This window comes from Hordeum vulgare, chromosome 1H (genome assembly GCF_904849725.1).
Source record: "Hordeum vulgare subsp. vulgare chromosome 1H, MorexV3_pseudomolecules_assembly, whole genome shotgun sequence".
Lineage (NCBI taxonomy): Eukaryota > Viridiplantae > Streptophyta > Magnoliopsida > Poales > Poaceae > Hordeum > Hordeum vulgare.
Genome location: NC_058518.1, coordinates 425,316,257 through 425,339,175, shown reverse-complemented (window position 1 = coordinate 425,339,175; position 22,919 = coordinate 425,316,257). Strand labels below are relative to the sequence as shown.

The 22,919-nt window shown below is 44.3% G+C and overlaps 1 protein-coding gene across 1 annotated transcript; it reads left to right on the top strand.

The window, feature by feature from the left end:
• Positions 1 to 272: 272 nt before the first annotated feature.
• LOC123442403 (probable transmembrane GTPase FZO-like, chloroplastic) lies at positions 273 to 10,594 on the top strand. The gene is made up of 11 exons (XM_045118443.1): positions 273 to 904; positions 1,120 to 1,682; positions 1,802 to 1,870; positions 2,819 to 3,016; positions 4,452 to 4,583; positions 5,746 to 5,832; positions 5,934 to 6,377; positions 6,882 to 7,049; positions 8,491 to 8,721; positions 9,764 to 9,879; positions 10,013 to 10,594. Exons 1-11 carry the CDS (start codon positions 292 to 294, stop codon positions 10,293 to 10,295), a joined length of 2,904 nt encoding a protein of 967 aa, XP_044974378.1. The 5' UTR covers positions 273 to 291; the 3' UTR covers positions 10,296 to 10,594.
• The last annotated feature ends 12,325 nt before the right edge of the window (positions 10,595 to 22,919 follow it).

Below are 22,919 nucleotides of genomic sequence, written 5' to 3'. Positions count from 1 at the left end.
AATCATATGTAAAATAACTAAGCGGGTCCGCTAAATAGTGAAGAAATAACCATGCTTGCTTCGGAGCTTCTGCGTGAACCGTTGCTTCAAGTTTATACGATTTCATTATCTCTCTTCTTTTATTATGTGTCATGTCATCGAAATCATTTATGTGACAATTTTACAAACGATGATCATACGACCATTGGAGATGCCCTAAGTCTAGCATCATTGATAAAAAAAAACTACTCTCAACAGCGTCGGCTTCCCATAAAACGACTGTATGACCGGCGGAAACCCCGCGGTCCCGCCATGCGGCGGTGCTCTCCTCAGCCCCCATCCTATCCAACCAAATCCGGGACAAACTCTGCTCCACCACCTCCCACTCCCCACCTCGCCTCGCTCTCTGCTCCGCTGTCGACGAGCGCGCGCGCATTCCCATCCCTGTCGCTCTCCATGTTCGCCCCTTCCACCGCCACCGCCACCCGCCTCCTCTTGCCGCGCCCGGCCGCTGCCAGCCGGGGCCTACCCTTGCACTCCCTCCTCCTCCCACGCCGTCGCCCCCGCCACCGCTGCGCCATCGACGCCAGCAGCGCCGCCGCTTCCGGCGGCGGCGGCGCTGCCAAGGAGCCGCCCAGGACGCTGTTCCCTGGCGGGTTCAAGCGCCCGGAGATCCAGGTCCCGGCGCTCGTCCTCCGCGTCGGCGTCGGCGAGGCGCTCGGCTCCGGTGACGCGGTGGCCGCCGCCGTGGCGCGGGGCGTGGGGATCGTCGTGCTCGAGGCCGGGGAGGAGGGCGGCGGGCGCGCGTACGAGGCCGCGCGCGCGCTCAAGGCGGCGGTAGGGGACCGCGCGTACCTGCTCATCGCGGAGCGAGTCGACGTCGCCTCCGCGGTCGGGGCGAGCGGTGTCGTGCTAGCCGACGATGGTTGGTGACTGAATTCTCCCCAGCTCCTGTTGCGTAGCTGATTGCTTACATTTGGTGCACACGCAGTTAGTTATTCAGAATGTGGCTCACTTTCGCTCGCACCACTTCGGTTTTATTTTTCATTTTCTAGCCTACTGATGGGAGATTATTATTACCGCCGATTACGCTGCAACATACCATTTTCTTAGGAACTCATTATCTCAATTTTTATGCAGGTATTCCTGCTATTGTTGCAAGGGGTATGATGATGAAGTCCAACTCCGACTCCATATATCTCCCTCTTGTAGCCAGAACTATACGGTCTTCCGACTCTGCAAAAAGCGCTACAAGTTCTGAAGGGGCTGATTTTCTTATCGTAAATACCGGGAATGGCGACTTCTCGAGTGATTTCAATGGTAACGGTGCTCAGCATGTGAAGATTCCAGTTTTCTTCACTATCAATGATTTACAAAGTGAAGGGTCTTATTCTGATACCACATCCAGGCTGTTCCAGTCTGGTGCATCCGGAATTGTTTTGTCTTTGGCTGGCATCCAACATCTTACTGACAATATCATAGAAAGGGATTTTTTAAAAGTGGATGCCATCGATAGAGCACCACAAGTCACTTACTCTTCTGCTAGTGTGTTGGAAGAAACAAATAATGTAATGGTCCTAACTCGTGAGAAGTCAAAGGTTGCTGGATTTACAAAACTGGATGAAAAAGTGATGCAGCTAATAGCGACAGAAAAGCCCATTCTTAGTGAAGCTGTTGCTGTTATCCGCAAGGCAGCACCAATGGTGATCATCTAATGTTACACATTTGGTAGTTGAAGATCCCTGGAATGAACTCATTATACTTCATATCATCGTCTCTAGAATATGCTTCACTTGAATATAATTTTGGTACGTTGTCACAGATGGAAGAGGCTGAACTTCTGGTTGATGCTGCTTCTCGCCTGAGTGAGCCATTTTTGTTGGTTATTGTGGTAATTTTGTGTTTACATTACATATTGTTTATGTCATCATCCATGACCTCATATATAGATTGTTTTGTACTTTTGAGACATAAGATGTGTTAGAAATGGTTCTTTTGCTCTTCACATAAACCATATAATGACGTGCTGTGGTTAGTTTTACAAATCATACTATCCATTTTCCATAAAGCAGAAATCAATTTTTTTTCTCACCAAGGGGTACTGATATTTTGTGTATTGTTTTAGAGCCACCAAAAGTTATGACCATGCTGAATCAACCAATACCACTTACTCCCTCTGTACACGAATGTAAGACGTTTCGCAGTTTAATTTAAACTGCAAAAACATCCTACATTTGTGTAGAGGGAGTAGCATTTAATGCTATTTTTTGTTCTTTGTTGTCTCGCTAAATATGGTCAATACTTCAAATTCGTGTCCTCTTTTCTACTTGTGCTTCCTTTCTTTCCTCCATATAATAGAAGAAATAGTACTTTCATTATGCTCGCTCCTATGGTAATGAAACCCACTCTTCAGTACTTCTTGAAAAATCTGTCCATTGACATCATCATTCAACAAGTGACTTCCTTGTCCATTCAAAATAAAAAAATAAAAAATACATAAATAAAACAAGTCACTTCCTTGATGGTTAGGCATTTGCAAGCCAACACAAATCTCAGTAGATTTCCAATGCTGCTATCACAATACATAGTCAGATTGTAATATAATTAAGAGTGGTGAGCACATGCCCTCTTTTACAGTTGCATAGCTAACCTGATGGTGTCTCCTGTTCTCGTGCAAAACCATTTTCTTTGCACTGAAAAGTGAGCATACGTTCTTATTAACTACAACTTTTTTGCTGTGTTTTCTCCGCAATGTTCTAGTCATTCATCTTTTCTGAGTTCTCATATACTGGTTTTTTATTAATTTTCCACTTATCCGGATTCCTGCAATGTATACCAGGGTGAATTTAACTCGGGAAAATCAACTTTTATAAATGCTCTACTTGGAAGGAAGTATCTTGAGGAAGGAGTTGTACCCACGACAAATGAGATCACTCTGCTCTCATATTCAGAGGTTGATTCTGAAAGCATAGAACGATGTGAGCGGCACCCGGATGGTCAATTCACATGCTATTTATCGGCTCCAATTTTAAAAGAGGTAAATACATAATAGAAGTGCAATCATGTTGGTACTCCTTGATATCTCAGAAGAGTGCTACGCAATTATGTTCTTAAATGCTAGTATCTTTTTTTCCGGTGCATTTAATCAAAGATGCTAGCCTTTTGTCTAATACCGTGTTAGCTGAATAAACTAGCTACACTGGGATAGGGGAGTAGTGGATATCTAAACCCACTGGAATGCTCGAAGATATATTAGTTCTGAGGAATCATTTTGCAACTATAATGGAATAAGGATGTGTTATCAGGAACACAGCTCTTTATCCTACAACATACTGTAGTTCTCACAGAACACATCCTGTGTTAGTTGTATCGAATTGGCTGCAGGTCAGCATTTGTTACATCTTAGGAAAGGTGCCAAAAGCAATGGCAGTCGGCCTATACGTGGACACAGAGGGGGCAACAGCAATCTTCTGTACTATTAAAGCGGAATAGGGCGTTTGCTTCCTCGCCTCCGGAACTTTTCTCTCTCCCCCGCTTCCATCCCTTCCCACAGATTTATTTCCATTTTTAGTTGCCCGGCATCACATCTCCTTCCTTCCGTAATATGGAAATTAATCTTTTTCCCGTTTGGCAAATTGAAAATGTAGTAACCCCACTGATTTATTCCTAATTTTATTTGCCCAACATCCAGGGACGGAGCCAGCATGCAAGCATAAGGGGGGGGGGGCAAAATTATTCATAGAGGGGGCAAAGCTCATATGAAGTAAATATTTTTGGCCACAACAACCATTATCATAATAGAAAAATCAATTTGTTAGGGGGGGTCTAGCGCCCCCTCGTCCCCCCCTAGAATCGTCCCTGCCAACATCACATCGCCCATCAATTCACATCCCCACCCACTGATTTATTTCCGAACTTATTTGCCCGACAACGCATCTCCTTACGTCGGTAATATGAAAACTATTTTTTTGGCAAATTGGAAATATAGTACTCCCACAGATTTAATTCCAGTTTTATTTCTCCACAGTTTGTGTGGGTGACAGTGGAAGGGGGATTGTGACCGAATGAGCCATTGACATATGTGGATTGGGTGTGTGGAGATAGTGGGGGAAAAGTATACAGGAGACACACTTGATATGAACCACTAAAATATGTATGCCCCCATTGCAACACACGGGTAATTAGCTAGTATGGATAAATTGCGAAAGCCAGGACTCGAACTCAAGACCTTAGGCCCTGATACAATGCTAAGCTTCATGCATTATCCAATGCAGCAAAAAGTCTGAACTGATGGAAAAGGCTAGGCGATCCACATATATACTTCAACAATTTTCTCTTAGCGTCCAAGGATGCATGGCTTCTAGTTGGAAGGCCAAATTAGCAGTGCATTGTCCTTGTTTTATGACTCCATGTCCTTGTTTTATGACTCCATGTCCTTGTTTGTGATGTTTGCTTTGTCTACTATTGAACAGATGAACCTAGTTGATACACCTGGAACAAATGTCATTCTCCAGAGGCAGCAGCGACTCACTGAAGAATATGTGCCACGAGCTGACTTAATACTCTTTGTACTGTCATCAGATAGACCATTGACTGAGAGTGAGGTAGGGATTATAATTTATTATGCCAATAGGTTATACACTTTATAGTAATTGCTGCTTGTGAAGAGAGGATGACATGCTGCAGTGAAAATAACGAATCAAATAGTACGGTAATATATTCAGCAGATTGATAATCTCTGAAGCATACAGTAGTTACATACTCACATGATGGTATGCATGAGTTTATGGATTGAAGTATATATATAACTTTCACTCCAGCTGCTTTTAAGTCACATGCGTTATATGGTTTTTATGGGTCGTTTGGTTCGATGTTTGCCACACCGCAGTTTCTTAGGTACTGTAGTTGTTAGTTCATCATCAGCGAGTCACTTGCTCAGTTTTTGCTTATTTCCATACTTCTGTCATTTTCTTCACCAGCCCTTCTGAAGCTTATTTTCGCAAAAAATTTCCATGAACCAAACATGCAGGAGCTGTCTCAGCTTAGTTAATTTCCTATTAGTGGTTATGTGCTATAAAAACTTTAGGTAATTTTTTCTATTTTAGTGACAAGAATATACCATTCTTTAGAATGCTCTAATGCACATCTGGACATTTTTGTAATACAATTAATCTAGTCATTCATCAGTTCATCTGTGTTGTAAATGGCACACACAACTCCTTTTTTTTATAATTTCAAATTCTTGTTTGGTATTAGTACACTTATTGAAGAAATTCTTGTTTTTTTTGTTAGATTAACTTAAATATACAAACTAGCCACTACCGACTGACCCAAATATAATATCTACATAACTATTTTAGTTCTGGACCTTTGCAGAGTACTTTAGTGATTTTTCTCTGATGCATACTAGGTAAATTATAAAGTTGTTCCTGCAACTGCCAACCCAACGATTATGTTCACTTCAAACTGATTGCATCACATATGTACTAACTAAACTTCTAGCCCTGCAAGTACGAAAATGTATTGGACGGTCCATGCCATTGGAGCTGCTGAACCTAGGATTGGAAAAGCTCCTCTTATTCTAGAATTCTGATTTATCATTTGAAGGATGTTGTGGTGTTTTTTTTCGGGAATTTGCACTGAGGTTTCCAGACCAGTGCATGCATCTCCTAGCTTCGATCCGACCGGCGTCGTCTGTTTTCTTAAAAATTTCTTTGTATTTTTCTACTCTCTAATAGATCCAAAATGTTTGTTTGGAACTTCTAGGTCGGATTTCTCCAGTATGTCCAGCAGTGGAAGAAGAAAGTTGTATTTGTTCTGAACAAATTGGACCTCTATCGAAACAATAATGAGGTTTGATACTTATATCTTCAGCATTCTAGATCTCAGCATGGTAGTTTTCGATATTTGCCATTTTTCTGATCTTGTGGGTTTGCTTCTCACTCTAATTGTAGCTTGAAGAGGCCACTGCCTTTATCAAGGAAAACGCAAGGAAATTGCTCAACACTGAGGATGTAACACTGTTTCCTGTGTCTTCACGCTCTGCTCTGGAAGTCAAGCTTTCATATTCAAAGAACAATGATAGGGAACATCACGGGGAAGTTTTGCTAAGTGATCCTAGATGGAGAAGCAGCAAGTTCTATGATCTTGAGCATTACCTATTGAGCTTTTTAGATGGTTCAACAGATAATGGGAAGGAAAGGGTCCGATTAAAACTTGAAACACCAATTGGTATTGCAGATCGTTTGCTAACTTCATGTCAAAGACTTGTGAAACTAGAATATGAAAATGCTATTGATGACTTGACATCCATCAGGGATCTTGTTTCTGGTGCAAACAGCTATGCTTTGAAAATTGAAGCTGATAGCAATTCCTGGCAGAAGCAGATTTCATCTCTTGTAGGTGTTTCAAATATGCCTTCTTTTGTTTTACCCATATATTTTTCAAGTTCTGTTGTGAAATACCACTTTGGAAAACGAAGGCATACTTTTCTTTGTTTTCTTGGTTTGCTGCAAAATAATGGCAACATACAAATTTGATGATGCTTTCCTACTTTTTGCTTATGTATTGCCCCCTCTCCATGGTACACATGCCTTATACTTCCCCTTAGTAGGCCCTGTGTGAGTGCGTGCTTGTGGAGTTGTGGTGGTGTGCGTACATGTGTGTGTGCTTGTGCGGATCTAAGTTGCATTTGGTGTTTCTTTAAAAAGGCAATTAGGATGCGTAGTTAGCCATTTACCATTCCATTGCCTTTGATCTTAGTCTGCTTGTGTGTTCGATATGCCCTAAATGTATGGTGATATTTATATTCCTGTTGCTTACCTAGCATTGCCATTTGGTGAGAGTTAACATTTTTTCCGTGCTAATTGAGACTGTGCTGCTATTTTCTTTTCTTCATGCAGATTGAGAGAGCAAAAAGTCGAGCTATAACGCTCATGGAATCTACGCTTCAGTTGTCAAACATTGACCTTATTTTTACATACATGCTCACAGGAGAAAAAGGGCCTTCCGCCAAAGCCACATTGTTTGTTCAAAATGATATTCTGAGTCCTGCCCTTGACGATGCAGTTGTACGTTTGGCATTCAACTACATTTATCATGTTCAATAAATGAAGTTTGATTTCTTACAGTTTGGCTCCAGATTTGCTGAAGTACTGCTCATGCCTGAATTTTCCTTTACTTTGATGCTAACAACTGGTCTAGCGCCAATTTGCTGCCTATTGCTTCCCAGCCAGCTAAACCATACTTGCAGTAACATATTAGGTGAACATTCCAAATTAGAGTAATCATCGGGCAGCTGGGACTCAAACCCAGAACTAATCATTAAAACTAGCCAAGTTGAACAGGTGAAAACTTTTTTTTCGGGAAAACGCAAAGGTTTGCGTTTCTTTTCATTGAAAAGGGAGAGAATATGGACAGTACATGCCTTCGAGAAGGAGGCTACAGGGTCTCAAAAGAAAAAAGGAAAAGGAAAGAAAGGCCTGCACAAGACTAGTGCACATCCCAGGTAGACGGCACAATCGACCCAAGGCCGGTGGCCCCAGCCCGAACCCAAAGGGAGGCTTCCTCCCTGATCTTTGCCGAAAGCATGGCAGTGGAGGGCCGTTCGCCGTCGAACACACGTGAGTTGCGGTGCTTCCAAAGCATCCATGCTGTGAGGAGGGTTGCCGTGGCGAGGCCCTTGCGCATAGCTTTAGGCGTGTCCAGCTTGGTTTGCATCCACCAGTCGTTTAGGGAGGCCTCTTGGTCTGGTGGCCGGCATGTCAAACGCAGCCAGGAGAGCGTGTCATGCCACACCTGCCACGAGAAGGGGCAGGTGACTAGCAAGTGGCGCATCGTTTCATGCTCTTGGTCGCAAAGGACACAGCGTGGATGGTGTTGAAGGCCACGGCGGCGCAGACGGTCCGCTGTCCAGCACCTGTCCAGCACCTGTCAACCCAAGGCCGGTACTTTGTTACTTGTCAGTACTTTCACTGTCAGTACTTGTGCCGGTACTTTGCTGGAGGTAACAAAACCCAAGCACAATCGACCCAAGGCCGGTGAAAACTGACTTGTCAGTACTTTGTTACCTCCAGCAACATTGTCTATGCTAACAGGATCATTGTCCAAGCAATCTGCAGACCTCCCACTTTCATCTATTATTTCTGTATATTTCTTGTAGACTTGGGTTTTGCAGTTCATTGAATGTGGGCACAGGCATGTCCACCTAATATGTTGAAGCTTCTCAAACGAGTTGATTTCATCTAGTGTTAAAACATCTCAGCGTTTTGTCAAACATATTGAGCCTCATAATAAGGCATGCCCACCTATCTGTCCGAAGCTTTTCAAATGTGTTGATTTCATTTAGTGTTACAATATGGCAGCGTTTTGTTAAATGTATTAAGCCCCGTGATAAGGCTTCAATATTTTGTGGAACATCATTCTTGATTTTCATTGACATGCTTTTATTATTTGCTTCACCATGCTTATGATTCATGTTATGAACATAAATATTTCTTTTCTTTTGTTTAGGATTTATTGAGTGAATATTCAAAATGGTTGAGTTCTAGCAATACCTGTGAAGCAAATTTATATTTGGAGTGTTTCCATGAAAGATGGGATTCATTGGTTAGTCAGGAAGAAAGGGTCTCATCAGATCCAACTGAGCTTGTTAGTGAAGGAGAGAAACTCAGCATAAATGCACTGGATGGCTTCAGTGCTACTGCTGCTGCTAAGGTTTTTGAAGAAGAAATTCGTGAAGTGGTATGTCTTCTAAAATTTATAATTTCCCCTTTTTCCGCACACACTATTTTCGTTCCGTAAACCTTATAGTAAGTTTGTCTATATAAAGCGTTTTAATAAAACGACAAAAAGTTGTGTCTTCCAGTCCCTCAATTTTCAGCACAGATATTTCAAAATGCTACTCCCTCTGATCCATATTAATTGACGCTGCTTTAGTACAACTTTATTCAGTGTCAGTTAATATGGATCGGAGGGAGTACTAGTGTTTGTTTATCTATTTTCTTAGCAAGATAGAAAGAAGATTAGTTTTGATGCACATGCTTTATAATTTGGTTTCAATTCTTCTGTTCTTAGGAATGTATTTAAAAAAACTTTATGTGAATTTTCCTGGGCGTAAGCATCATGGTGGTGCCTTTCTGGACAATTAACAATTTTCGTTTTGGAGAAATTACACTGGCCTTTGGAGAACCCAGTAACGACCCAGCTGTGATGGTTTAGTGTATTATGTGAGTGCATGCCTTTTCAGAGTATTTGTAATGATCATAGGTGGTACCAGAGTCTTTAAACTGCGGAAAAGATAGTCAGAGCATAATGCGACTGACCACCTCCCTCTCACTAAATCATGCTCGTGAATTTTATTTAAGTTGGTGACCCAGCCCTGTTTTGACATTGCACACGGATCATGGAGATTAAATATTTGAGGAAGGCATATGGGGAGATTCCTAAACCGTCACACTTTTTATTGGGAAGGAGAGTGCTTTGAGTGTGTTGCAAATAAATGTCAAAAATTAAAGCAGTATTAAGAAAATTATTTACACCTTATATCTTGCAACAATTTCTATCAAAAATATTTTAGTTTTAGCAGAGGGAGTACAATCCATCTGTAAGGCACAATCCATGTTTATGGCTTCAAAGTATGATAGGTTTGACTGAATACTATATAGTAGTTTTGAACCACATAGTCTGGAAAGACTTCACAGTTAAAAATGCTTCTTCATTCAGTTGTGAGTTAAACTTCAACATGTCTGTTTATCATTCTGAGCTCTGTTATTGTGTCGTGAAGGCTACGGGAACTTTTGGAGGGCTTGGCGTTGCTGGATTGTCAGCGTCTCTTTTGACTTCTGTTCTGACAACTACGCTCGAAGATCTACTTGCTCTTGCTCTTTGCTCAGCTGGCGGGTAATTCTTGATTGATAATCATATATATATAAACCACTCTTTTCCATGTTATGTTTGGAATGCATGGGATGAGCTTATACTTAACAACAAAGTGTATGCGTATTAATCTACTGGCCATTGATCTCCTTTTCAGGTTTTTTGCAATATCAAATTTTCCTGGCCGACGGAAGCTTGCGGTAGAGAAGGTCAGCAAGGCTGCCGATGAACTATCTCGCAAAGTTGATGAAGCTATTCAGAAGGATATATCTCAGAGTGCTAGTAAGCTAGTCCAGTTCGTCGACACTGCCAGTAAACCGTACCAGGAAGCATGCCAGCGAAAAATAGACTGGCTGCAGGGTGTTCAGGGCGAGTTGTCCGCTGTCGAGCGTAAGCTCCAAACGTTGAAAGTCGACATCCAAAATCTGCATGGATCATGACAACGCTTGCTTTCGTTGAGATTTTGTTCGTTTGTTTGCACCTTACACACGATCATCAATTTTTGTTTAGTCTTGTACCGCGAGATGATGACGGTGTAGAGCAGTTGCTGTATGATAGACGTGTATGTAATATATAGACCGTATGTATGTTGTACCTTGTAACGAAATGCCGCAAGTTCAACGAATCACCATTTGAGGTAGTTGCCCATGAGGGAGGCTTTACAGATTTTGTAACGGGCCTACTCCGGTGCTCCTGCTGTCCTATATGGAAGTGTTGGAAATCAATGTGTTCATATCAATTGTTGGTTCGTATGTTAGCTCTGTATTCTTTCATCTGGATGCATCAGAATTACTCCACTTCAGAAACTGTAAACTGTTATATATCTTGCCATTTTCCCCTGAATAATCGAGCCACTTCTCCAACCTCGGCATCGAGATGGAATACGCAAACAATGAACTTATGCTTTCTCCAGGATTAAAGAAGGGACATAACTTGTGGGAAACAGATGGCAAACACCGAACTTGTTCTTCCTCTAGAACTAGAAAAGGAAGGCCCTTAAAGGGCGAGACATTCGGCGAGCAATGCAGTACCAGCAAGTGTTTGAAAATTTTATTCGTATTCGAAGCACGGATTAATTAACAAGCAGTTGAATTTTCGCGGCACCGAAACCTTGGTGGGGCGCCTAGTTCCTAGTGTTCATCCCGTCTGTCTGTCCTTGTTTATGCAAAATTTCGCTAATGCATGTCTTCTGGTCCTTCAGCCCCGCTGTCCCTCCCTACATCTGATTCAGCGGCGCATAGACTTTTGTGTTTTAAGTAAATTATAAGCCTAGAATGTGCGATCACTTGAAGAGAGGCTGGAGTGGAGACATTCGAAGCAATGCGCGCGGAAAGGTTCCGGCCATTGTTTAGCTCGGCTTAAATTAAAGATGGTCGAGTTGACTTGACATCATTCGGCCGTGTTTCAACTTTGAAAGAGTAGGTGAGTAGCTAGCTCGGTTTACTTTTGGTTTTTGGGGGGACAAAACAGCTTCCGTCCTAGCTAGGTAAAATATACTCCAATTAACTGATGTCATCATAGTCACTAGAAGTTACTCCGATACTCCCTCCACCCATAATATAAGATCGTTTTCAATTTTTTTTATGAAAACGATCTTATATTATGGGACGAAGAAAGTAGTTTCGTGGAATGTATTGTTGAAGTAGATGATACTCGGCAGTTGATTTAGGAATCGATTCTAACACATTTCAACAAGATTTGATTGTGTTAAACATAAATATTTAGTTTAATAACACATGAACAAATTTAAAATACATATGACTTATTATATTTAATTATGTATAGTTGTAAACTATTTATTCAATAGTTGGCCCATACAAGACGGATACGGCGATCCGATGTTCAAACCCTATTCTAAAGAGCAAGACAAATAAAAAATTTACACCGCACAGAACCCCACACCTTCCACACTGAATGGACCATGCCCAACGTAGTAAGGCCCTCAAATTGCAACTTATAAGCAAAGAAGGCAGAATACAAACCGTCCTTGCTGAACTTTCAAATAATGGAATCCTCCGTATCATCAGCAAGTGTGACCTGAGCAATCTTTTCTCAGAGGTTCCATATCATCACAAAAACCGCTCGGTCCAGCAAGCTTTAACAAACAACATTTGGATCTCTCCCATCGACATCTCCAATGCCCTAACCCTTGACCACGTTTCATGAAATATTGAGCACATAAATTTGAAGTACTCTTTTCTTCTAAAGCAGCGTCAATTAATTTGGAACGAGGGTGCCTTTCTCTTGATTCCCTTGGTATGTGGAATTAAAAGTAATATCATTTTCTTAAACAAGCTTCATGGAGCTCGGCCTTCAAAAATCCGCATTCCAGGAGCATGTGCATGTCTTCGACCATGTGGGAGAGCAACTTTTTCGACTATGGTCAACCCCTACCTTGAAATATAACTTGTTAGTGATGACCTCTATATCGATCTCACATGAAAGTGAAGGAGGACATGAGTGCATAAGCCAGAAGAGTGTGTATGTATGCAAGTGTGTGTAAGAAGCCGAGCTTCAAGATTTTTGTCAAACCACTTTCGCCAAAGCATATATTTCCCTAACGTTCTTTTTGTTAGTGTTATTATATCTGACCTTGTACTTGTAGAGCCAGCATAATTTGGACGGAGGAGGTAATCGCATCCTTTATTTGATTTGGGTAACATAAAGCCATCCCATGCACCCATGAATGACCGACTAAAACTTAAATTTGCATTGTTATTAGGAGTATATATATGGTTAGTTTTGTGGCACCGACCTATACATGCTTTCGATATCTTAAGTGAAGGCATATTCATGCACTTGTAAAATAATACGTTTATAACTCTTTTGGGGCTGGAAAATGTTGTTTCAGAAGATATGACATTAGAATAGAACACCTGTCCGTTGACATTCAGATAACATCCTTTGACATTTGGCAGCGCCATATGCGTCTCCCCCACTAATTTGACACCTGTAGCCGAATCACTTTGTTCTAGGATGTAGTTTTTCGCTTTATTTTGTGAAGAAAAGTTAGCAGCTGGTGAGAGTCATAAGGTCATAAATCTTGGAAAATTAGTTGGGTCAGAGGCTTGCAAATCCTACATACCTAAGAGAGTGATTCATATTAAATTATTTATCTTAACATGCAAGCATGTCACATCACCATATAATTATGGATGTGATAAAGCCTACTTCCACATGCAACTATGCATGAGAAAATATTTCTCATGCTATTATTACCACTGATTGGATGATGAGGGCCTCAGTTTTGGAATGGTGGACCGGAAATGTTTATATTTGTAGCGGAACCTTCAAGGCACTTGCTTATGCCCATTTCTTGGGGGATTTGTTCGAAGTGTAATGTTAAAATCTTCCTCAACACGGCTGCTCCTTCGATGGTCTTTATTAGCAAGATTAAAGAGGAACCGTCTCTTTAGGCTTTAGCAGGTGCCAAACACTTGAGTATTGTAATGACACGAAAATAGATCTTTATTTCCTTTGCTGCCTTGTGACTTTGTGTAAACCTTCTTCCTTAATCAGTGAAATGAAAAATATTCTGCCTTGTTTAATTTTTTTACATATTTCATGAAACATTTTGTGCAGTAAACACATAATCAATGCTACACAAAAGCAAACTTCAGATACTTTTGTGCAATGTAGACTTTGAGTTAATACAATACGAGAGGAAACATACTAATCTAGTAGTACATCCTATCTGCGCAATGTAGGCAGGCCAGCTGAACCATTGTTCTGACAGATCTCTCTCAGCCTCAGGTTGAGAAAAATAGTGCCCAGCTGCTCGTCGACCGTACACGTGTACGTGGGTAACCGCCAGAATGCCAGATACTAGCTAGGTGGAAATTGATGTTGAAACCATAATTAATTCAGCAGGAAATTCATCAGCACTGTTAGCCGATGAATCCGTTTCAGTTCAGGTGATGGCCACCCAGAACGCGGCCGCCTGCTCCGGCTCCCAGTTCCCGCCGCGCCTTGCCGCCGTCGCGCCACCTTCCGCCTCCACGCACCGCCCGCCGCGGGCGTACTTCGCGACGACGTGCGCGTCCTCCGGCCGCCGCTCCTGACCAGCCTCCTCTGCTCCATGCTCGTTTCCTTCTCGCGATTCTCGCTGGCTGCGCTTGGCGGCATTGCACTTGCAGGCGGCGCAGGGGAGGAAGCGGAGGCGGAGACGGCCGCCGCTCCGCTCGGCCTCCATCCCGGACGACCGCACCGCGTGCACTTCGAGCCTCCCGTCGCGCCGCTCGTGGACCATGCGCATGCGGGGCGCGCCGGCCGCCAGCGTCGTCAGCGGCGGGGGCAGCACGCGCACCCTCCGCTCCACCGGCTCCGCTTTCGTCTCCTCCTCTTGCTCCCAGGCGTGCTTCTTCCTCGCCATGCCAACGTCGACATCGTCAGCGGCTGTGTCGACGCCACCGGTCTCGCACCCGAGCGCCTCGGTGCACATCTCTAGGTTCCTCTTGACCCCGTACGCCGGCTTCTTCTTGACCACCGGGACACGCTGACATTTCGAAGGTTCTTGCACGCCGTACAGAGAGCCCCAGGCACCGGCGGCCGGGAGTTGCGGTGGTGAGTCGAGCAGCACGGAGCTGGTCATGGTGGAATGCAGATAGCCGGATACCGCAGATCGAGGGCGGAGCAGTGGAGATGAATGTTGGTGGGTCCACAAGGTTTGGAGGGGAGTACGCGATCAAAGGGATTAATTTGATCGGCTAGTGGAGGCCGGAGGAGGTTGAGACGAAGGCTACGGGCTTCCACCACAAGAGCAGAGTGGACGAAGGTGTATGTGTGTGTGTATGTGGGAAAACACAGAGGCGGTGGCACTAGTTTATATAGGCCCCGGCCGTGTGGCAGGCAGGGGCAAAGATTCTTTCAGACGGTGTTGCCCACGGTGATGGACCCGTAGTGGCTCTCCGACTCCGATTGCATTTGGAATTTCGATCACGGTGGAAGTGGAAACGTGTAGAGCTGGAACGGATGCACTAGCAGTAATGCTGCACGTACAGTCGATTACGGACTGATTTTGTTTACATAATGACATGGCAACAGGTGATTGGAGAGAAAGAGAGTGAGGCGGGCCACCCCGATAGAAAATCAGGGAGGACTGAGATTATTTAGGAAGGGTCCGTAATGACCCCGTAAAGGGCCCGTAGGTCTAGGATTATTGAATGCACTAGTGGCGCATCATTACGTTCTCTAAGAGCATCTCCAATAGCGGGACGAAAACGCACACTCCAACAAAGACGAAAAAGTAGCGCACTTCAAAACGATTGCGCGCACGGGAGAAAGCGGATTGTCAGATTTGACGCACCGTTTCCGACGCATCTATAAATTACGGCGCTTGCCACGCGGCTACCCATCACCCTCCACACCGCCACGTGCGCTCTGTCGCTTCCTTGCCGCTTCCTCTACCGCTTCGTCGCCGCTTCCCCGCCCCGCCATCAACGCGCCCCACCGAGCCACCATGCCGCCGCGTCGCCGTGGATCTTCGGGCTATGCGATGTATCGTTTTATCTACGTATTGTTAATCTATCTATCTATGTATTTTGAAAAATATCTATGTATATCTATGTATTGCGCGAGAGCGCGAGCTACATTTTAGCGTACCCGCTGGAGCTACGCGCGCGTGCTAAATTTACCGTGGCTGTTGGAGCTAGCGCTCCCCGCTGTGCAAAAGCAGGCGCTGCATACTGATTTTTAGCGCGGCACATGTTCGGCGGCTATTGAAGATGCTCTAAAGATTGTCATGTCATTTAGTCCGAATTCGATGGCAACATTGGGGACTGTTCTTTTGGGCTATGCTGTGAAAATAAGCTTCTCTGATAATAAACTCTAGATAAGCTTCAGATAATAATTTAACCAGTTTTTTTCAATGCTAGTTTTTTCAGATTATCTGTTATATGGTAAGTGAAAAGTCTGTAATGCCCTTGGACTATATAAGTGTTCCGATTCAATGATATTGTGTTATTTTTCTCATTTTTCTATTCAGAAAAACTTAAATTATCTCACATACGAATATCATTTTGCTTGACATACGAATATACAACAATACATCATTATCTCACATCATACATGCATCATTATCTCACATCGTACAAGTACGAGTACGTGAGGAGAGCTATGGAAATGAAAGATCTTGAAATTGTTACATGGTTGTCCCAACAAAAACATACACCCTATAGCTAACCATCAAGGGAAGACACTTGCAGCAATTGCATCACGAATGGAACCCATAATATCATCATCAATACGTGCAAAGTGAGTAGAAAGGCTCTCTCCGTTAGCATATGATCCATTCTCAACCATGTCAAAGTGTTGATCACTTAGTTCGGTTTCACACATGAAGTTACGAAGATACACACATGCAGTAATGATCTGTGTTTGCGTAGAAGGTTTGTACCATGTAATGCTGAGGAGGATTCACCATTTCATCTTCATAACACAGACCGATCGTTCAATGACATACCATAATGATGAATGCAGATGATTGAAGGTCTCATTTCTCTCTTATGGTGGTATTTGTTGAAATTCAGGTACATAATAGCATTGTCCTTTGTATCGTGCTAGATATCCAACCGTTGTTTGGATATCCAAAATCAAAAATATAGTATTTGCCTCCGTTGATGGTAAAGAAAACCAAAATCTATTAGTTAACGCAACACATTGGAGCACAAAAACACATGCACAAGTTATTGCCGTCCGGAGGGTGTGCAAAGTATGAATATTCAACTTGTGCATCATTCAACACATCTGTGCAGGATCAAAACATCCATATCATAGCAAATATAGGTGAAATTTTTGCAAGAAAAAAAATAGAGGAGGTGCTCACCTTGCCAGACGATGTACTCACAACCACGGACTGGGAGGAGTGGAGGGGGAACGGGGTACTTCGCCGGACTGGAGCACTGGCCGGACCATCCACCGAACTGCCGCGCGCGGGACACAGGGGGGTGAAGGGGTCGACCTAGGGTCAGCAGGAGCAGTGGCGGGGGAGAGGGCCTAGTCGTCGGCCATGTCGCCGGAGATGGCTGCGTCGAGGACGAGCTGGGGCCGGGGCCGGCGGCGAGAGGAACCCTAGCGAAGGGGTTGAGGATCGAGAGGGGGTGCGAGAGCGAGAGGAACGAGTGAGCGGGGTGGGGTCGAGCGCTTCGTTTGGTCAGGTGGGATGCGGGTAGGCCAGTGTCAATCTAGCTGTAATTTCTTTAAAAATAGGGTCCCTTCTGTGGGTAGCGTAGCATAAATTCAAAATTTTCCTACGCCATATTCAGATCTTCCTATGGAGAGACCAGCAACGAGAGAGGGGTGAGTGCATCTTCATACCTTTGAAGATCGCTAAGCGGAAGCGTTGCAAGAACGCGGTTGATGGAGTCGTACTCGCAGAGATTCAGATCGCGGTGTGATTCCGATCTAGTGCCGAACCACGGCACCTCCGCGTTCAACACACGTGCAGCCCGGTGACGTCTCCCGCACCTTGATCCAACAAGGAGGAGGGAGAGGTTGGGGAAGATCTCCGGCAACACGACGGCGTGGTCTCGATGGAGAGACGAGGTCTCCCGGCACGGCTTCATCAAGCACCGTGGGAGAGGAGGAAGGAGGGGAGCAGGGCTGCGTCGAGGAGCGGCAAAACTGTGCGCAAAACAGCCCCAAAACCATCTCTATATATAGGAGGAGGGTAGGGGGTTGTGCCACCCCTAGGGTTCCCACCCTAGGTGGTGTGACAGCCCCCCCAGATGGGAGGTGCGGCGGCCAGGGCAGGGGGAGGGGGTGGCGCACCCCTAGGTGGGCCTTAGGCCCACCAGCGCCTAGGGTTTCCCCTCCCTCCCTCTTGGTTGCTCATGGGCTGGGTGTGGGGGGCACACTAGCCCACCTAGGGGCTGGTTCCCTCCCGCACTTGGCCCACGTAGCCCTTCGGGGCTTGTGGCCCCTCCCGGTGGGCCTCCGGAACCCTTCTGGTGGTCCCGACACTTTGCCAGTGGTGCCCGAAACATTTCCGGCGTCCAAACCCATCCATCCTATATATCAATCTTTACCTCCAGACCATTCCGGAGCTCCTCGTGACATCCGGGATCTCATTCGGGACTCCGAACATCCTTCGGTAACCTCGTATAACAATTCCCTATAACCCTAGCATCATCGAACCTTAAGTGTGTAGACCCTACGGGTTCGGGAGGCATGCAGACATGACCGAGACACTCTCCAGCCAATAACCATCGGCGGGATCTGGATACCCATGGTGGCTTCCACATGTTCCATGATGATCTCATCGGATGAACCACGATGTCAAGGATTCAATCAATCCCGTATACAATTCCCTTTGTCTGTTGGTATAGAACTTGCCCAAGATTCGATCGTCGGTATGCCTATACCTTGTTCAATCTCGTTACCGGTAAGTCTCTTTACTCGTTCTGTAGCACGTCATCCTGTGACTAACTCTTTAGTCACATTGAGCTCATGATGATGTTCTACCGAGTGGGCCCAGAGATACCTCTCCGTCACACGGAGTGACAAATCCCGATCTCGATTCGTACTAACCCAACAGACACTCTCGGAGGTACCCGTAGTGCACCTTTATAGTCACCCTGTTACGTTGTGATGTTTGATACACCCAAAGCACTCCTACGGTAATGGGGAGTTGCACAATCTCACGGTCGAAGGAAAAGACACTTGACATTAGAAAAGCTTTAGAATACAAACAATACGATCTAGTGATATGCTTAGGATTGGGTCTTGTCCATCACATCATTCTCCCAATGATGTGATCCCGTTATCAATGACATCTAATGCCCATGATCAAGAAACCATGATCATCTATTGATTAACGAGCTAGCCAACTAGAGGCTTGCTAGGGACACATTGTGATCTATTTATTCACACATGTATTACTGTTTCCTGTTAATACAATTATAGCATGAACAATAGACGATTATCATGAACAAGGAAATATGATAATAACCATTTTATTATTGCCTCTAGGGCATATTTCGAACAGTCTCCCACTTGCACTAGAGTCAATAATCTAGTTACATTGTGATGTATCGAACACCCATAGCATTATGGTGTTGATCATGTTTTGCTCGAGGAAGAGGTTTAGTCAACGGGTCTGCAACATTCAGATCAGTGTGTACTTTACAGATATCTATTACTCCACTCTGGACATGGTCCTGGATGGAGTTGTAGCGGCGTTTGATGTGCTTGGTCTTTCGGTGAAACCTGGGCTCCTTGGCTATGGCAATGTCCCCAGTGTTATCACAAAAGAGTGTCATTGGACCCGACGCGCTTGGAACCACTCGAAGGTCGGTGACGAGCTCCTTCATCCAAATTCCTTCATGAGCCGCTTCTGAAGCAGCTATGTACTGCGCTTCACATGTAGATGCTGCCACGACTTCTTGCTTGCTGCTGCACCAGCTCACTGCCCCACCATTCAAAACATACACGTATCCGGTCTATGACTTAGAGTCTTCCGGATCTATGTCGAAGCTAGCATCGACGTAACCCTTTACGATGAGCTCTTCGTCACCTCAATAAATGAGAAATATCTCCTTAGTCCTCTTCAGGTACTTAAGGATATTCTTGACCGCTGTCCAGTGTTCCATACCGGGATCACTTTGGTTCCTCCCTACCAAACTTATGGCAAGGTTTGTATCAGGTCTGGTACACAACATGGCATACACTAGAGAGCCTACGGCTGAAGCGTAGGGGACAGTACTCATCATCTCTCTATCTGCTGCCGTGGTCGGTGACCGAGTCTTACTCAATCTCATACCTTGCAAAACTGGCAAGAACCCCTTCTTTGAGTTTTCCATATTGAACTTCTTCAATATCTTGTCAAGGTATGTACTTTGTGAAAGACCTATGAGGCATCTCGATCTATCTCTATAGATCTTGATGCCTAATATGTATGCAACTTCTCCAAGGTCCTTCATTGAAAAACTCTTGTTCAAATAGGCCTTTATGCTCTCCAACAACTCTATGTTATTCCCCATCAATGATATGTCATCCACATATCGTATGAGGAAAGCTACAGAGCTCCCACTCACTTTCTTGTACAAACAGGCTTCTCCATAAACCTGTATGAACCCAAACCCTTTAATCACCTCATTAAAGCGAATGTTCCAATTCCGAGATGCTTGCACCAGCCCATAGATGGAGCGCTGGAGCTTGCACACTTTGTTAGCACCCTTAGGGTCGACAAAACCTTCTGGTTGCATCATATACAACTCTTCCTTAAGATTCCCGTTAAGGAACGCTGTTTTGACGTCCATTTGCCAAATTTCATAATCATGAAAAGCGGCAATTGCTAACATGATTCGGACTAACTTCAGCTTTGCTACGGGAGAGAAAGTCTCTTGGTAGTCAACTCCTTGAATTTATGGAAAGCCCTTTGCGACAAGTCGAGCTTTATAAACGGTCACATTACCGTTTGCATCAGTCTTCTTCTTGAAGATCCATTTATTTTCTACGGCTCGCCGATCATCGGGCAAGTCCACCAAAGTCCATACTTTGTTCTCATACATGGATCCTATCTGGATTTCATAGCCTCAAGCCATTTGTTGGAATCCGAGCCTGCCATTGCTTCTTCATAGTTCGAAGGTTCACCGTTGTCTAACAACATGATTTCCATCACAGGGTTGCCGTACCACTCTGGTGCGGAGCGTACCCTTGTGGACCTTCGCGGTTCAGTGGCAACTTGATCCGAAGCTTCATGATCATCATCATTAACTTCCTCTTTAGTTGGCGTAGGCGCCACAGGAACAATTTCCCGCACTGCGCTACTCTCCGGTTCGAGAGGGGGTGTAATTACCTCATCAAGTTCTACTTTCCTCCCACTTACTTCTTTCGAGAGAAACTCTTTCTCTAGAAAGGATCCGTTCTTGGCAACAAAAGTTTTACCTTCGGATCTAAGATAGAAGGTATACCCAATAGTTTCCTTAGGGTATCCTATGAATACGCATTTCTCCGCTTTGGGTTCGAGCTTCTCTGGTTGAAGTTTCTTCACATAAGCATCGCAGCCCCAAACTTTAAGAAACGACAACTTGGGTTTCTTGACAAACCAAAATTCATATGGTGTCGTCTCAACGGATTTAGACGGTGCCCTATTTAAAGTGAACGCTGCAGTTGCTAATGCGTATCCCCAAAATGATAGCGGTAAGTCGGTAAGAGACATCATAGATCGTACCATATCTAATAAAGTGCGACTACGATGTTCAGACACTCCGTTGCGTTGCGGTGTGCCAGGTGACGTCAGTTGTGAAACGATTCCACACTTCCTTAGGTGTGTGCCGAACTCGTGACTCAAATATTCTCCTCCACGATCAGATCGTAGACACTTAATTTTCCTGTCATGTTGATTCTCAACCTCACTCTGAAATTCCTTGAACTTTTCAAATGTCTCAGATTTGTGCTTCATCAAGTAGATATACCCATACCTACTCAAATCATCGGTGAGAGTGAGAACATAACGGTAGCCACCGCGAGTTTCAACGTTCATTGGACCACACACATCAGTATGTATTATTTCCAATAAGTCGGTCGCTCTCTCCATTATTCCTGAGAATGGAGTCTTAGTCATCTTGCTCATGAGGCACGGTTCGCACGTGTCAAATGATTCAAAGTCAAGAGACTCTAATAGTCCATCGGTATGGAGCTTCTTCATGCGCTTAACACCGATATGACCAAGGCGGCAGTGCCACAAGTATGTGGGGCTATCATTATCAACTTTACATCTTTTGGTACTCACACTATGAATATGTGTAACATCACGATCGAGATTCATCAAGAATAAACCATTCACCAGCGGAGCATGACCATAAAACATATCACTCATATAAATAGAACAACCATTATTCTCTGACTTAAATGAGTAGCCGTCTCGCATTAAGCAAGACCCTGATACAATATTCATGCTCAAAGCTGGTACTAAATAACAATTATTAAGGTTTAAAACTAATCCCGATGGTAGATGTAGAGGCAGCGTGTCGACGGCAATCACATTGACCTTGGAGCCATTCCCGACGCGCATCGTCACCTCGTCCTTGGCCAGTCTCCCCTTGTTCCGCAGTTCCTGCTTTGAGTTGCAAATGTGAGCAACAACACCGGTATCAAATACCCAGGAGCTACTACGAGCGCTGGTAAGGTACACATCAATAACATGTATATCACATATACCTTTAACGTTGCCGGCCTTCTTGTCCGCTAAGTACTTGGGGCAGTTCCGCTTCCAGTGACCTTTTCCCTTGCAATAGAAGCACTCAGTCTCAGGCTTGGGTCCATTCTGTTTCTTCTTCCCAGCATCTTGCTTACCGGGCGCGGCAATGACTTTGCCGTCTTTCTTGAAGTTCTTCTTACCCTTGCCTTTCTTGAAACTGGTGGTCTTATTGACCATCAACACTTGATGCTCTTTCTTGATTTCTACTTCTGCAGACTTGAGCATCGAGTACAACTCGGGAATGGTCTTTTCCATCCCTTGCATGTTGTAGTTCAGCAAAAAACCTTTGTAGCTTGGTGGGAGAGACTGGAAGATTCTGTCAATTATATCGTCATCCGGAAGTTCGACTCCAAGTGAAGTCAGACGACCGTGTAACCCAGACATTTTGAGTATGTGCTCACTGACAGAACTGTTCTCCTCCATCTTACAGCTAAAGAACTTGTCAGAGACTTCATATCTCTCGACACGAGCATGAGCTTGAAAAACTAGTTTCAGCTCTTGGAACATCTCATATGCACCATGTTGCTCAAAACGCCTTTGGAGCCCCGTTTCCAAACTGTATAACATGCCACACCTAACCAGAGAGTAGTCATCAATCCGCGTTTGCCAGACGTTCAGAATGTCCTGGGCTGCTGCAGGAGCAGGAGGGTCACCTAGCGGCGCATCAAGGACATAAGCCTTTTTAGCTGCTTGAAGGATGAGCTTCAAGTTGCGGACCAAATCCACATAGTTGCTACCATCATCTTTCAGCTTGTTTTTCTCTAGGAATGCGTTGAAATTGAGGTTGACGTTGGCCATCTACAATACTTATAAAGACAACTTTTAGACTAAGTTCATGACAATTAAGTTCATTTAATCAAATTAA